The 15628-nt window shown below is 35.6% G+C and overlaps 1 protein-coding gene across 1 annotated transcript in view; it reads right to left on the reverse strand.

The window, feature by feature from the left end:
- Nucleotides 1-15413, reverse strand: part of BOLL (boule homolog, RNA binding protein) — a gene marked incomplete at both ends in the record, with an annotated part of 61009 nt that extends 45596 nt beyond the window's left edge. The window contains 6 exons of the mRNA XM_081243263.1: nucleotides 1382-1509; nucleotides 5479-5554; nucleotides 6793-6847; nucleotides 8922-9013; nucleotides 11559-11702; nucleotides 15393-15413. Of these exons, the coding sequence (XP_081099389.1) occupies nucleotides 1382-1509; nucleotides 5479-5554; nucleotides 6793-6847; nucleotides 8922-9013; nucleotides 11559-11702; nucleotides 15393-15413 (516 nt within the window). The remainder of the gene's footprint in view (nucleotides 1-1381; nucleotides 1510-5478; nucleotides 5555-6792; nucleotides 6848-8921; nucleotides 9014-11558; nucleotides 11703-15392) is intronic.
- Between the last annotated feature and the right edge of the window lie 215 nt (nucleotides 15414-15628).

Genomic DNA, 15628 nt, shown 5'->3' on the forward strand with positions numbered 1-15628 from the left:
TATGGTAATTTTATTTTTAGTTTTTTAAGGAACCTCCATACTGGTCTCCATAGTGGCTGTATCAATTTACATTCCCACCAACAGTGCAAAAGGGTTCCCTTTTCTCCACACCCTCTCCAGCATTTGTTGTTTGTAGATTTTCTGATGATGTCCATTCTAACTGGTGTGAGGTGATACCTCATTGTAGTTTTGATTTGCGTTTCTCTAATAATTAGTGATGTTGAGCAGCTTTCATGTGCTTCTTGGCCATCTGTATGTCTTCTTTGGAGGAATGTCTATTTAGATCTTCTGCCCATTTTTGTTCAGAAAAAAACCAAACAAAACTCCACATGTGATTCTCTGAACTTGTGGAATATGACCATAGAACGTACCCCAAGAAAGCTCCAAACAGATTAAAGACTTAAGTAAAATGAAATCATGGAATAACTAGCAGAAAATAAATCTGAGTAGTTATCAGATCCCTAGTGGGGCAAAATTTTAAGTGATGAAGTAAAATGAAAAAATCAATTGATTCAGTTATAAAACTTTTAAACTCAGAAAGAATGAAAAAGATTAAATAATACTGTATAAAATTTATATATAAAATGATGAAGTTTTGATTCTACATTAAGTCATGCAAATTGATTAGAATAAAAAATAGGACCTCGATGGTTAAATTTTTAAAAATCACAAGCAATTTACAAAGAGTACATGCAATATCAAAACTGCATTGAAAATACTTCATCTTACTAAATTTTTTTATTGACGTATAGTTGATTTACAATGTTTTGTTAGTTTCAGGTGTATAGCAAAGTGATTCAGTTATGCATATATATATAACTGTTTTTTCTGAATCTTTTCCCTTATAGATTATTACAAAATATTGAGTATAGTTTCCTCAATGTAGTCTTGATTGTAGAAAAAACTTACAATGTCCATCAATAGGGGAATATACACTCATACAATGGAATATTATAAAAAATTTAAATAAATGAACTAGATATGCTAGGATCAACATGGTTTAATCTCAAAAACATAATGTTGACTAGGAAAACCAGATTATTTATATAGTGTTTAAAAACTGCCTAAAGCAATACTATTGTTTAAGGATATCTACATTTGTAGTAAAAACATATAAAATGGACAGAAAAGATACTCTTGTTAACCTCTAAGGAGGAAAGAGGGTAAGATAATTGGGGCAAGGAGACTTTACTTGAATTTGTCATATTTTATTCCCCCTATTAAAAGAACTTAAGTAAATATGGTAAAATGTTAACCTCTATTAAATTTGAGTGGTAGCTACATGGCTATTATTATTTGTAATTTTCTGTGGTTGAAATATTTCAGAATTAAAAAATTTAATAGTAATAGATAGAAACCCTTCTAAAATGAAATTACTTACAGGCCAAGGTGGTGGGACAGAAGCTACCTCTGGAGTAGGAAAATAAGCAACACCATTATGATAAGTGTAAGGATATCCAGTTGAAGTTGATAGATACATTGTTCCAGCTGCTGGCATTATACTGGAACCTAAAACAAGGTGTAAATAGTAATAATTGAAATGTTCAGTTTAACATTTAAAAATGTAATTTCTGAACAATGGAAAATGTTTACCTTAACACATATATATAGCTACAGTAAAAATTGAATGTTATAAGTTCTTTAAAAAATTCCATATGTTAAAGTACCTTTGAAATATATATTTTCAAACTCACTACCATAGAGCTTTTGTTAGCTTAAGGTAAATGAAAGAAAAAGAAACAAGTTTAATAAGGAATACTAAAAATTCACCAATTCAGGTTTTAATACTAGTATAATGAAACACAAAACTTAACAATTGAGATTATTATCAGCAAAGTCATTATTTTTACAAATATAAATTACATACAATTTAGAGTTTCCTGAAGACTACACTGTAGTGAAGTTCCTAAGATCTTAGTAAGACTGTCTATTTGTAAAAGGCCAAAGAAGATGGAGGCAGTGAAATTAGACAAAATTCTACTTTCCTCAAGACACTTGTTCCACCTTACAAATTCTTTGGATCTACTATCAGCAAGCACTCACTCATGCTATGACTATATTTTATTCTCTAGTCTCCCTTTGCTACAACTGCTGCTATTACAAACATGACCACAGACCTTTATGTTGCTAATTTTGGGTCCTCATCTCTTTTGCTAGGTGAAAGTTATATATACTCCTCCCCCCAAAATTAAAAAAAAATTCTTTTTTTTGTCAGGAGGAGACTTTAAAAATTTTATATGCCAAGTTAGATTTAAGTACTTGACCAACAGGTTATATAAATTACTGAACTGGCAATCCTCCTTCCACTATACTAGTGCTTCTCAAAATTTAAAATTCATTATAATAACCTAGACAGCTTATTAAAATACAAATTCCAGGTCTTTCAAGAGATTTTGATTCAGGAGGCCTGGGATAGGGCCTGAGGAACTGCATTTTGACAGATTCCAAGTGAACTGTTGGTGGCTGCAAACCACACTGTAAGCAGCACTGACCTGCCACTCTAAATAGCACTACTACTTCTCAGCTTTCATATTTTCACCACATTTTATCTAGTATTGTTATAGCATATTTTAGTGGTTCTTAATCCAATGCTTTTGAGAATCTGATGAAAGCCACAGACCCTTTTCTCAAAAATACATATATTCAAACAAAATTTTGCATGCAATTCAGAAGGTTCATGGATTTCCCTCCAAAGATCATCAAGAAACCACAGGTTTATCTGTTAAATAAATAAATTTTGAGTGATTACTATTACAAGGCATTAAACTAGGCCCTAGTGATACAGCCAAAAAGAAAAAAGAAAAAAATTGGGCATGCCATGGCCTCTATCTTCATAGAAGTTAGGTTCTGGTAAGGAAGACAGTCATTGGTTAGTTACACAATTAATTAAATACAATTTTGATAAAGACATGAAGAGGTAGTATAGGGTACAGTGGTGAACATTTCAAATATATATATGTATATATGTAGCATCTGTGAGGAAATGACATTTGTTTTGGGCTGAGCTTTAAAGAATGAATGGGGGGCTTCCCTGGTGGCGCAGTGGTTGAGAGTCCGCCTGCTGATGCAGGGGACGCGGGTTCGTGCCCCGGTCCGGGAAGATCCCACATGCAGTGGAGTGGCTTGGCCCGTGAGCCATGGCCACTGAGCCTGCATGTCTGGAGCCTGTGCTCTGCAATGGGAGAGGCCACAACAGTGAGAGGCCCGCGTACTGCAAAAAAAAAAAAAAAAAAAAAGAATGAATGGGATGGCAAAGATGATTCTAGGTAAAGAAAATAGTATATCAGGAATATGGTTAAGTTCTGAAACTGAGGGAAGGCTAGATGGCTAAAGCATGGAAAGAAAAGAGAAGGAAAGCTCGAAATAATCAGAGAATAACATGATAAGATGTGCACTTCTGAAAGATCACTCTGGCTGCCTTGTGTGTGATAGGTTGGAAGGTAGCAAGACTGGATTCAGAGAGACCAGTTAGGAGGCTTTTCTAGAAATTACGGCAAGCAAAGTGGGTAGCTGGGTCTAGAATATTGGTAATGGAGATGGAAAAGAAGTGATAGATTTGAAAAAAATGAGATAAGAATCCCTTATATTTTGTAAATATACCTTTAATACTTATTCTTTCTTTGTAGAAAAGTAAAAGTAGCTTTGGAGTCAAACTGTCCTGGATTTGAAGGCTAATGCTACCATTTGGTTAAGTTATTTAACCCCATACTTCTCAAATTTGGGCCTAGCATGGTTATGTCAGGAAATATGAAAAGGCACAGGCTGAACACGGTGATCTTCTTACAGAATCAGTCTTATTCAAACAATTATTTTTAGGAAACATTTTAATAAACAATACAGTGTTATAGAACAGAATACAAACTGCGCATGAAGTTTTACATAAACCATGAGACTTTAAAGAAAGTTTAAAGAAAATTAAAGAATTTAAAGAAAATTTAGAATTCTGGTATGGTGCCATTGGGTTAAGACCCACAGCATGACCAGATTAACTCTCCTCTACACTTAAGATTATTTCAGCAGAAATGTTTCTAAAACAATGACTTTACCTTTATAAGCTGAATTTTCTATTTACAAAACTAGAACAAATAATACCTCACAGATTGCTGTAAAGATTAAATGAAATAAATGAAAACCCATAACATTGACCCTTGCACTGAATAGTTCTTAAATAACTATTCATCTGTTTGAAAGCATTCAGCATAGTGCTGATTTATGTTCTATTTTTAGCAACTTGTGGGTCATAATATGAACATTACTAGTTGTTCCTACTGATGGTGATAATGGGCTAAAGAACTGTTATTACATGTTATAGCTTAACTCTTGCAACTAACAATAGTAGTCTGAAAATATTCAGGATTCTGCCATATTTACTGCATTCCATTTTGGAATATCAACTTACTAAGGACACTTCAGTTATCTTCTAAATTAACAAATACTAAGTCAAAACTAAACTTGATATCTGTTAACTTCTAAGTCAAAAACAAAACAGTCCAAATGAGCACAATCTATTAATTTGCTAACAGATGTACAATATCCACCTAATGTCTTAAACATCCCAGTAGACACTAGGACACAGCTAAGGAAGAATAAAAAATTGAGTTACAAATTTTATGCAAAGTTTCTCCTTCTAGCCAAAGATTCTGTTGGAGATTTTAATAAGTATTATAGGTAAAATGTTAACTGTAAAGATGTCTAACTTAATAAATGGGAAGAGTGAGGAAAAAAAGAGTAGAGTCAAAAGCATTACCAAAATTTGAGGAAGGCATCTAACTTAGCCAATTCCTAAAGCTTTAGGGATTGTTTCCTCTGTTAATTATGATACATGTGGTTGGGATACAGTACGTACCATACAACCAGAGTTTCTGATATTTGTTCTATATTTTCACTTTCTGTAATTTTACTGTAATTTTAAATTACTTTGTTAATTAGAACATTTTCTAAATAGTAATTAACTACTTTTAATTTCTTTTGTAGTTTTTTTTTTTTTTTTGCGGTATGCGGGCCTCTCACTGTTGTGGCCTCTCCCGTTGCGGAGCACAGGCTCCGGCCGCGCAGGCTCAACAGCCATGGCTCACGGGCCCAGCCGCTCCGCGGCATGTGGGATCCTCCCAGACCGGGGCACGAACCCGTGTCCCCTGCATCGGCAGGCGGACTCTCAACCACTGCGCCACCAGGGAAGCCCTCTTTTGTAGTTTTAAACTATATTTTTATCATAAAAGATTTTTCCTTTAAAGATGTAACTATATGGAATATAGTTAAACATCATTATTTATATAAATTTTGCCTAGCCCCCCCCACCCTGCAAACTAATATATTTTAATTTGTGGTAAGAAATATTCATTTGACCACCAACTTCACTAAATGTACTTTATTAAATGAAAGAAAGCTGATATTTTAATGAAGTTCTATTAAAAGTCTAATATTTCAAAAAAGAACCATGCAAAAATACTGAAAAATACATTAGTTCTCAATACATACGAGGGATCCCTACTTGTTGTTTTCTTATTGCTGGACCAATGTTCAGTTTCCTGTCCTTGTAATTAAGTTTTTCAGCCTAAAATAAGAAAAAATAAATTATTTTATTATCATTCTTTGAAAGCGGCAAGGCATAGTGGAAAGGACAAAGTCTTTGGATTTAAATAGATCTGAGTGTGAATCTTGGTTCCAGTGCTCTGACCCTAATTCCTCATCTAGCGATTTACTAGTTATTAGTGTATGTGAGCAGACAGGTGAAAAATTTGAGTCGCCTTACACACGTGGTCCCAGCTAAGGTCAAATAGGGTGACACTGTTTTCTTTTTCCATCTTCTATACTGTAAACAATTGTCCTTTTCATGTTCTATTTAGTGTCATGTTTTTCACATTTTTGTGCCTTATGTTGGTAGTTTTGCTATTTAAAATGGCCCTCAAGTATAGTTCTGAAGTGCTTGCTAGTGTTCCTAAGTGCAAAAAGACTGTCATGTGCCTTAATGGAGAAAATATGTGCTAGCTGGATTTAATTCAGGCATGAGTTATAGTGCTGTTGGCCACGAGTTCAGTGTTAATGAATCAAAAATATAAATTAAATATCTTTAAACAGAAGCACACATAAGACAAAGTTACGTATTGATTGGCTGATGAAAAGATTGTGAGCAGAAGCTTGTGGGAACCTAGGCCTGTATTCTTCTAGGTGCAGCACTTCAATATTTGCTAATTCAGTGTTCATGGTGATTTTATAGAACACACCACTACAAATAATGAGAATCAACTGCATATGACTTAAATACAATTTAAATAAAATTTTTTCCTAAAAAACTTAAATGTTACAGTTGCCAAATTTAAAGTTATTATATATTGAACTGCAGGCTATAGACTTTTTCTATGAATGTTCTTAGTTTATATAAAGTTTTTCAGAGGAGGGAAATGATCTCAGGTAACCTCACTCTAGGAATCTACATTTGTAATGTTTTTTAGGAATTCAAAATGCTATTAACACTTCAGGAAAGATACATCCTTAAATTCTTAGTTTAAGCAAATAAAGTGAAAAATTATATTATAACTTCACAACCATACTTACATAATTATTTGGAATTTGTTTTTCTGCAGATAAAGTTTCTCTTTAATCTTTTTTTTTTAATTCATTTTTTTGGAGACCAATGTCAATCTTAAGATGCAAAGAAGATAAAAACTTTTTTTTTTTTTTAGCAATCAATCATTGTACTGGAACCCTACTATTATTAAATTAATACCTTAAAGGATTAGTTTCAAAGAAAGAAGTTCTAAAAATTAAGTTAAATACACCAAAATATCTTACCTTTTGTAAAATTTTTTGTGCATCTTCTTGTGTTTCAAAAGTGACAAAGCCATACCTAAATAAATGTATTAATTATTATCTTAGAACATTACATTGGAGTTATATTAAGATAAATTTTTTTTTTTTTTTTTTTTTTAAAGAATGGGCCAGTGCAGGGGACTTCCCTGGCAGTCCAGCGGTTAAGCCTCTGCACTCCCAGTGCAGGGGGCATGGGTTCGATCCCTGGTTGGGGAACATCCCACATGCCTCAAGGCGCAGCCCAAAAAAGAAAAAAAACAAAAAAGAAAGAATGGGCCGTGGGAGGAGTGAACATTTTTTCTTGATGCACCAGCATGCAAAACTTAGGAGAATCATTCACAGCTTAACACTGTCACCTCCTCTTAAAGGGAGGGGCCTAAAAGAAAAAAAAAACAAAACCGGGGATCTTGAAACAGTTTCAGACCTGAGCTGTAAGTAAGGCAGGAAAGCATGAGAGATTTGTATTCTGGTTTACAAATTGGGATGCAATAAATTTCAGTGCAGAGCAGTAATCTCCTTTTAAAATGATAGAAGTTTGGTTTAAATAGAAATCAAAGTAGAAGAAAACCTTTAAAAATTTAAAAGTTTCAACATAATAAAATTTATTATGTTGGTAAATGAGTATACAAACATATTATTTACTATTATCAGCATATATAAACTGATAATGCAACTATTAGTATATTTCCCAAATAAAATCAATTAAAAATATGTACAACCCAGACTTTATATATGCTTTTTCATATATACTTGTTACCTTCAGAGTATAAAACATACGATCAAGACACAAATACACAATGTATGCCATGTCCAAAAAGCCAAATAGGTAGAAAAAAAGGAATGAAAGAAATAAAAAAGTATATCCCCCCAAAATGTAATCTCTATTTGGATAACTTAAGGAAACTCTTCTGAGTAGTGCTAAACTATTATTTTCCTCAATTCATAACTACTATTATATAATTATGTATTGTATAATTAGTAAACATTTACTGTTTCTTCAATTCAAAATTACTGTATTATATATGAATTTTCTTTTTCAACAAAGGAATTTCTTTTTTTCTATTTGCCCAAACATTAAACAAAGGCTAAAGAAATATTTTTACGCTATTATTAGTTTTTTTTTTTTTGTAGAACACATATACCACCCCGTGGAAAAAGCATAAAATACAGTCTACATTTCTATGTGTGTTTTTCAATGATTAAAAAATGTATATTACAAATTCTATTAAGCCAAATAAAAGAAGTACAATCTCACTTCATCCTAATATTGATTGTCAGTCTCAGGAAATATCTCATTTGTTTAAAAATAACCTCTGCAGGATCTCATCTCTTCCAAAGTGTCCACCTGTCATACTTACATGTAGTTTCCCACTAATATAATTTTCCCTCCACCTTATTGGTCCCTTCCTTTATGCCTATAAGTATGTATATATTGTCTTTTTTTTCAGGAAAACAAACATAATCCTTCATCAATTTCTTTAACTTTGCAGTCAAACTTCTTAAGCGAGTACCCTATGCAAACTACCTTTTTCTTCTCTGGTATTTGGCTTTTGAATATACCAATCCACTGAAACAGCTCTAAGGGCACTAGACAGTTCTAGACAAATCCTACTGCTTTCCCCCCTTAATTTTCATTCTCCTTGATTTGGCAATTAAAAATCATTCTCATTAAGAGTTATATTTCTCAGATTAGTCCCCTAATTAGGTCTTTGAGGCACAACCTATGGACATTCTTTTGTGTCAGCCTTTTTCAAGTAAAGTTCTCTCTAGTCTAAAGCAGGTATACAATTCCAAAAACATCAGATTCCTTTAGTTTCTGGTTCCTTGGCTACTGGACAAGAGCTACTCGACATTAAGTGCTTATTACCGAACAATGAGTGGTCCCTCAGCCTTTGCAAGAATAACTTTCCAATAAATTAAGGAATATTATAGTGTCAGCATTCCTCCAAAATACACAAACACACACACACTGAAATCAAAAGGTAGGAGGAAAGAAGAAGGCATGAAACTCTCTTTTAAAAAATGGAACCAAAATAAATTAGTATACAAAACCTAGTAATCCAATAAAAATACAGTTGTCAATTCCATGTACTATCTATAGTGATACTAACCCTTTGGACACTCCAGCTCTGTCATTTACAATCTTCACTTCTTTTACAGACCCATACTGGGAAAAAAATTTTCTTAAATCATTTTCATTTGTCTAATGGTATAAAAAGAAAACACACAAAAACCATTTTAATTGATAAAAGATGAAACAACTCCTATGCTTGGTTTGGAGACACAAAAGGTAACATAAATAACAATATGGATGTAAGAATGCCTCTCATCATAAAAACAGTGCATGAAACCACTAGGTTATTAAAATCAATATGAATACTTTGCTTTATGCAGAGTTGTTAATACTATGTCGTTAAAATATTACACTGCAATAAAATATTTTAAGCTGAATTTTAAAAAAACTACAAAGAAAGCTCACTATTTAAAGGAATTCTTGTTCTCTAGTTAGCCAGTTTTTAATAAAATTGTACTAGGCATGGCTATAACTATACTAAGGGCATACTACTATTGGTTCTTGTGGTTCAGAGAGGCCCACAGTCATAGCAGTGGAACTAGGTTATGCTGGCCTATACCAGTCACTCTATTTTAATCAGCAGAGTCCCCAGGAAAAGTAAGGTCTTAGGAAGGAAATATATTTCCAAAAGTAGCTGAACTCAATTTGTGATAACAACAGAGAGGCTACAAGATTTAAAGTTTTTAGATGCTTTATCTGTACTCAATATACATGTCAGCTAAATACAGACATTATGATGATATGCAAAAAAACTGAGTCATAATTAGACTATCATGTATAAGATGCCTACAAATATGGTTTGGCATATCTGGTTTTAATTGAAATAGTCTCATAATAGACCCATATCACCTTTCTCTAGAGTATTCACACTAAATTCATTGCAATTTCATTTTCTGGTTCAGCTATAAGTGTTTGCCCCCAAGAGGAACTTTAAATATCCATAGAAAAAAATTTTCTTTATATATCTAGGAAAAGACATGCCTAACAGCAGAGCAATATTTCTTGAGTTCCACTGCTACTTCACTACTTACTGGTTTTTAGTTGGTACCCTAAGGCCTGCTAAACTGGATGATGACAAATACTGAGTTAATCTGAGAATAACTGACTGCCTCATTTCAATAAACACAAAATGGAATCAATGTCAGAATAAGGTTTCTATTAGAGACTTGAAAACAAATTAATTCAAACTATTCTCTGATAGAAAAATCACTAGCTCAATTTTGCAGCTCCATTTCTTTGCTGAAAAGTAAGGAGACAGAAAGTCAAGATGATTAAATATTAAAAGGGATGGGCTGTAGGGTTCTAAAAAGAAGAATTTTAAAAAGTTTGAGACTGCTTGCTACTATGTTAACGTATTTCCTTGCTGGAAATTACCTATGGTTTTGCAAAAGGTATAAGTATGAGGGAGAGAACCCTAGCAGTTATGTTAAAGCTATGACTGTATTGTAACAATGGCCCCCAAAGTTCATATTGTAGCTGATTGGCTTCAATAAAAACCTACACTAACCTAGCCATATAAATTAGTACATTTATTGATTATTTATTTAAAAATATACTAAGCTAATATAATATAAATTCTGAACAAGAATATTCAACTTGAATATTTATGGTCAGCTATTAATATTTTCTACAGAAACAGAAAATTTTTTAAAAAAATAAGCATTTTATAAGAAATTATTTTCCTTAATTTATTTTTAGTGAACCAATCACATACTTGCTTAAGACTCACAGTTTTGACAAATACATTAAGTGTAACATTTATCTTGAGCAGGAAAAAAGTAATTCCATACAAATTGTGAGAGATTGATCATTGGAAGATAGCGAGTATTAAATGTCAAATATCATACCCTAATTGCACATTTTTTTAAATTAAGACAACTCTCCCTGAAATTTCCAGTATGTAATATGGAAGCTTGGAAATCCTTCGATATATCCACTTGGAAGTAAGAGTGTTCCTAAATTATCCATGCTTGCCTTTCCTGTAGGTGTTTAACTACCACCTCCCACATGGTGGTGCTGCAAAACATCTCACAAAACTATGCCTCTCTGAAAGAGTGAAATGGCTGATTACATTATTTAAACATATTACTGTTAAAATGCTTTATTCTGACTAGGACACAGGCCTTTTTTAGTGATCAAATTCTAAATTAGGTGATAGAAAGCAATGTGCAAAAGATAGAAGTCTAGGAAGTTACTCAGGAGTCTAAGATGAAAGTTGGGATAAAGAAACAGGATTTCATAAAACTGCTCTGTTTTTGTTTTCTTTTTCCTTAATTGAGTCTTCTTTTGAAAATTATAATCACTCATTATTTGGGCTATTAGAGTATTACGTAAAAAAGTATAATTAGTGTGGTATGGTGAAATAAAGCATGTGGAGATATGAGTCAGAAAAATAGAATTCTAGTTTTCACTTTGTCACTAAGTAGCTCGGAGCCTATAGATATGTCAGTGAGCCTCAATTTCCTTGTATGTGAAATTGGACAATTATATATACTCTATTTAACCTACATTGTTGTTGAAAAGATTCTTTATATTAAGACAATTTGAAACCTACTAATTATTATGCAAATAGAAAATATGTTATTATTTTTAAAGTTGCAGGAAGAAACAATTTCTGAGAAATAAAACACTTCTAATACAAAGAATACACTATGTTGCATGCATAATTAGGTACCTTAAAGTCGATTCCTCCTACAAAGATGCGGTTAGGGATCACTGTTCCATATCTTGGGGCACTCGTTGGGTTATTCAGAGGCACAGGTGACACAGGATTAGGGGATGGAGATAATGAATCTGTTTGCATCTGATTTGATGTTTGCTGTAAAATAAAATTCTTTTAAACTCTTAGTACTGGGTATAAGTTTTGATGCAGGATGAAAGCATATATCCTTCAAAAAGAAGTCATTGACAAAATGTAGTATTTCAGACTTTAATTTTATGCTAATATTATGAAGATTATAATTAGAGCTAATAACTTTTGGGGGCAACAAAAATATAAGAAATGTAGAATTCATTCCTCTACAGAGACGATCTTAAATCTTAAATATATTATTTAAACATACATATGTTAGTTATTATTAACTGTACTATTTAAATATTATAAGCATTAAGGAGGAATATTAAACTCAAAAAGAAGTGTGAAAAAGAGAAGAGTAACCCTGGACAGCTAGCAGCTGGCCTGGCACAACCAACTAGGCCCTGGTGTTAGGAGTTGGCCGGGAACTCACAGCTAGGCTGTGGTGTTCTCTTGTTAACAGAACACCAACATCGGGCAAGGCTCCTCTGTGATTCTGATGGATGAAGATAAAAACAAGATCACTCCATAAACATATCTGTACATTGACAAAAACAAAGGCATTGCCCAAACCACAAGAATGACCAAACATCCTTCTATCCTGCCTGATAAGACCACTCCTTCTTTATCAATCACAGCTTTAGCTTCAATCTATTTTTGTCTCCTAGGTAAGAATTAACATACCCAAACATAGAATTACTCCCACTTCCTGACAACACGTATTTCAGAGTAAAGCCCTCTTCATTAAATCCTCTCTAAAAAGTGCTTAATATAAGCTTAAATCCTATAATAAGTTCTTCTAACACCTTCTTGCTGAGAGGCTGCATGGTATATGTTCTTCTTTGTTGTTAATTCAGAAGATCCAACTTTAATAAACTGCAGGTGAATTTGTGATGGTCTTTGGCTAAAGGGCATTGACAAGTAAACAGACTCCGACACAAGTTCACAGTTTTTCAACTCTAAAGTCAAATTTTTAAAATGCACTTGGCAATTGGAAAAGTGGACCGATTTAGTAAAAAAAAAAAAAAAATTGTATACCTATAACTCATAGGTATAAAGTTTTATACTAAAATTTTTATACTAATTTTTTCTTTATGCTAAAGAATTGAGCTCATATTCATATGTTCACAATTCTAAGTCAGGGGACCTAATTTAGATTTTAATAAATATATATTAACATATACACCTTTGCTCAATGGCAAGCTAGTAGACTCCTCAGGTACATCTGAAGAAAAACAAGGCTTGAGAATAGAATTTTAAAGAGAAACCAATTTAAGAACTTGCTAATTATTCTCCTTCTGGGAAAATGAAACAGACTTTTGAGACCCTAAATGAGTGCTTCAGAAAGCTTGGAGTTGATGATTTAAATTCTCTGAGAAACAAATTCATGAAAATGAAGTTCCAACTTAGATAATGGAGTTGTTCTTTTTCACATTTGCTCTCCTTTCACTTCATTGGCCAATAAAACCATAATCCCTAAATTAATCTCTGCAAGATGTACAGAGAAATGACTAGGCCAGTAGTGACTATGGGGCTATAGGTTGGACCTTCTGGGCTCTATTCTCCATCTAGTCTTAAGGGGGAAAAACACTCCCTAGTAAGGGAGTTCATAAAAACATCTCTTAAACCACAGAGTCCTCATATTTAATAATTGCTATGTTGTAGTTGCCAATTAAAGAAACTGGGAATCCTAACAGCATCCTCCCTGGGCATCTGGACGTTATTTGTAACTTCAGTCACTGTACTTGTAAGACGTAGTGCCCAGACTGGATGATTCTGGGATACTTAGTTTTACTTTTCAACTGTGGATTTGTATTGCTAGAGATAATAGAACAGCTCTGGTAGATACAATCTTTTCTCTCTGCCGGGTTACAGAATGTAGTCATTACCTATTTGCAAAGTTAAAAAAAAATCAATCTTCATGAAATTCTCTTCTTAAAAACAAAATGAATTCAATGGATGAACTCTTTTGTTCCAAATTTGTTTAAATAAAAGTCAACTCCATTAGTTTTCATTAAGAGAGGAATGACGTGAATGGAAGGGAACAGAGTGCTTTATTTCCAATCTTGAGAAATCAGTTAAATGATACCGAGGAAGGAAAAACATGAACTTTTTACATATCACTCACTTCATTCTTCATTTTCTAAGACTCCTGTTCTATTGTGGGTTCCAACTGTTTTATTTTTCTCCTTACCACTTACCAACATGTAATACCATGTAATTTATTTATTATGTTTGTTGTCTGTCTTTTTCCACTATAATATAATGTTCAAGAAAGAAGGAAGAGGGTTTTGCCTGTTTTGTTCACTGCAGCATCTAAAGTAGGGACCATATATAGCATGTGTTCAATAAATATTTGTTGAACGAATGAATAAATGAATAATTTCTTCCTGCTCACGATATGCCAACCCTTAGGTTGTGGGCTGAAGACTACAACATGAATAAAAGCCTAGAAAATATTTTAATCTTGGTAGTAACAAGGCTCAGGTAGATACGATCTTTAAGTTCCTCAGAGAAGGTTAGCGGTTCACTGAGTTAATTAAGAAAGCCTCAAATTCTGCTGGCAATAATTCTGCAAACGTATGAAAATCACTTAGATTGGTGCTGTTTTGGGGTTAGAAGTAAGGGTCCTTAGTAAAACTTCTTGTACTAGTTTATTTAAAATTTCCTCCAAAGTAATGTGCCCCCACTGCCTCCTCCCCTCTAAAATTAACCTCGAAATCTATCATCTACTTTGCCAACAAAGACAACAGGAAAAGGGCGGGCTAACCGTTGCAGTTACGGCCTGCGTGCTCCTTCCCCTCCGAAGCCAGAAAGCTGAGGCGCTGGGGGAAATGGCCGAGGCGACAACTCCCTTGGGTTCTCTCGGGTCATCGTGAACTTGATCACTGCCTCGAGGATCCACCCCCTCCCCACCAAAGTGAGGGAGGGAAAAGAAAGCTAGCCAGTGAGAAATTTTGCCCTGCAAACCCGCCAGCAGCAGTGGCGGGAACCCTCAACGGCACCGACCCCGACGCCGGCCTAGTGTGCGGCCTGCCCTGCGAGCCCCGCGTGGCGCTCGCTGATTGGCTGCTGGCGGACGCCGGGCAGGGCGCCGTGCGGGGCGCGGCGGCACGTTACTGCAGCCCCTCGGTCCTAAGTGGTCTCCCGCCCAGCCCTGTCTGGCTTGGGCGCGCACCTGGTGCTAGAGGTTCCGGTCCGACCCGGGCACAGGTACCCGTTACCCAGCCCCGCCCCCGCCCCCTGCCAGGTCTCTCGGGCCTTCTGGTCCCCGCTGACCCGTCGAGGAGAGGAGGCATCAGCCGCCGGGGCAACGCCTCAGGGGGGTGGCTGGGCGGAGTCCGGTGGGAGTGAGCGTCAAAGACGCAGCGAGCCTAATTTTGGCGGGAAAGCTGTTTCTCTAGCCTGGACCCGGCCTGGTGCACAGGGCCCAGCCACCCACCGCCTCCCGGTCGCTGCCGAGGTCTCCCAGCCCATCTACACCCCGTCCAAGCCCCGGTGGCCGGACCTTTGCGACCCCGCGACACAACCCGACGGGGCCTGCAGGCGGGCCGCTCTTCGCGGCAGTCGATGAGGCTCCCTGACCACGTTACCTCCCGACAAAATCGCAGGCTCTAGACTCGCCCTTCCAGCCCCTCACAGACGGAGTCCACATTGCTCCTTCTCCCCACAACCCTGGAGCCCAGGACCCCGGGCCTTGACCGCCTTACTCACCGCCCCGGACTCGGTCTCCATCTTCCTCTCTGTTCTTCAAAAGCCAGGGGGAAAGGAACAGAAACCTAAAGTTTGAAAGCACCTTCACACCCAGGAAGCAACACCACGTTTCCCGACGGAGACTCTCTCCCCCTGGCGGCGACGGCGTTGGTGGCAGTTGCAGGGCCGCAGACTCGGACCCGGGGCCTGAACCTGCCACCCGGGAGTGTGTGGGGAGGGGCAGGCGGCGTCGCCTA

The sequence above is a fragment of the Mesoplodon bidens genome, assembly GCF_964165515.1.
Source record: "Mesoplodon bidens genome assembly, chromosome: 8".
Classification (NCBI taxonomy): Eukaryota; Metazoa; Chordata; class Mammalia; order Artiodactyla; family Ziphiidae; genus Mesoplodon; species Mesoplodon bidens.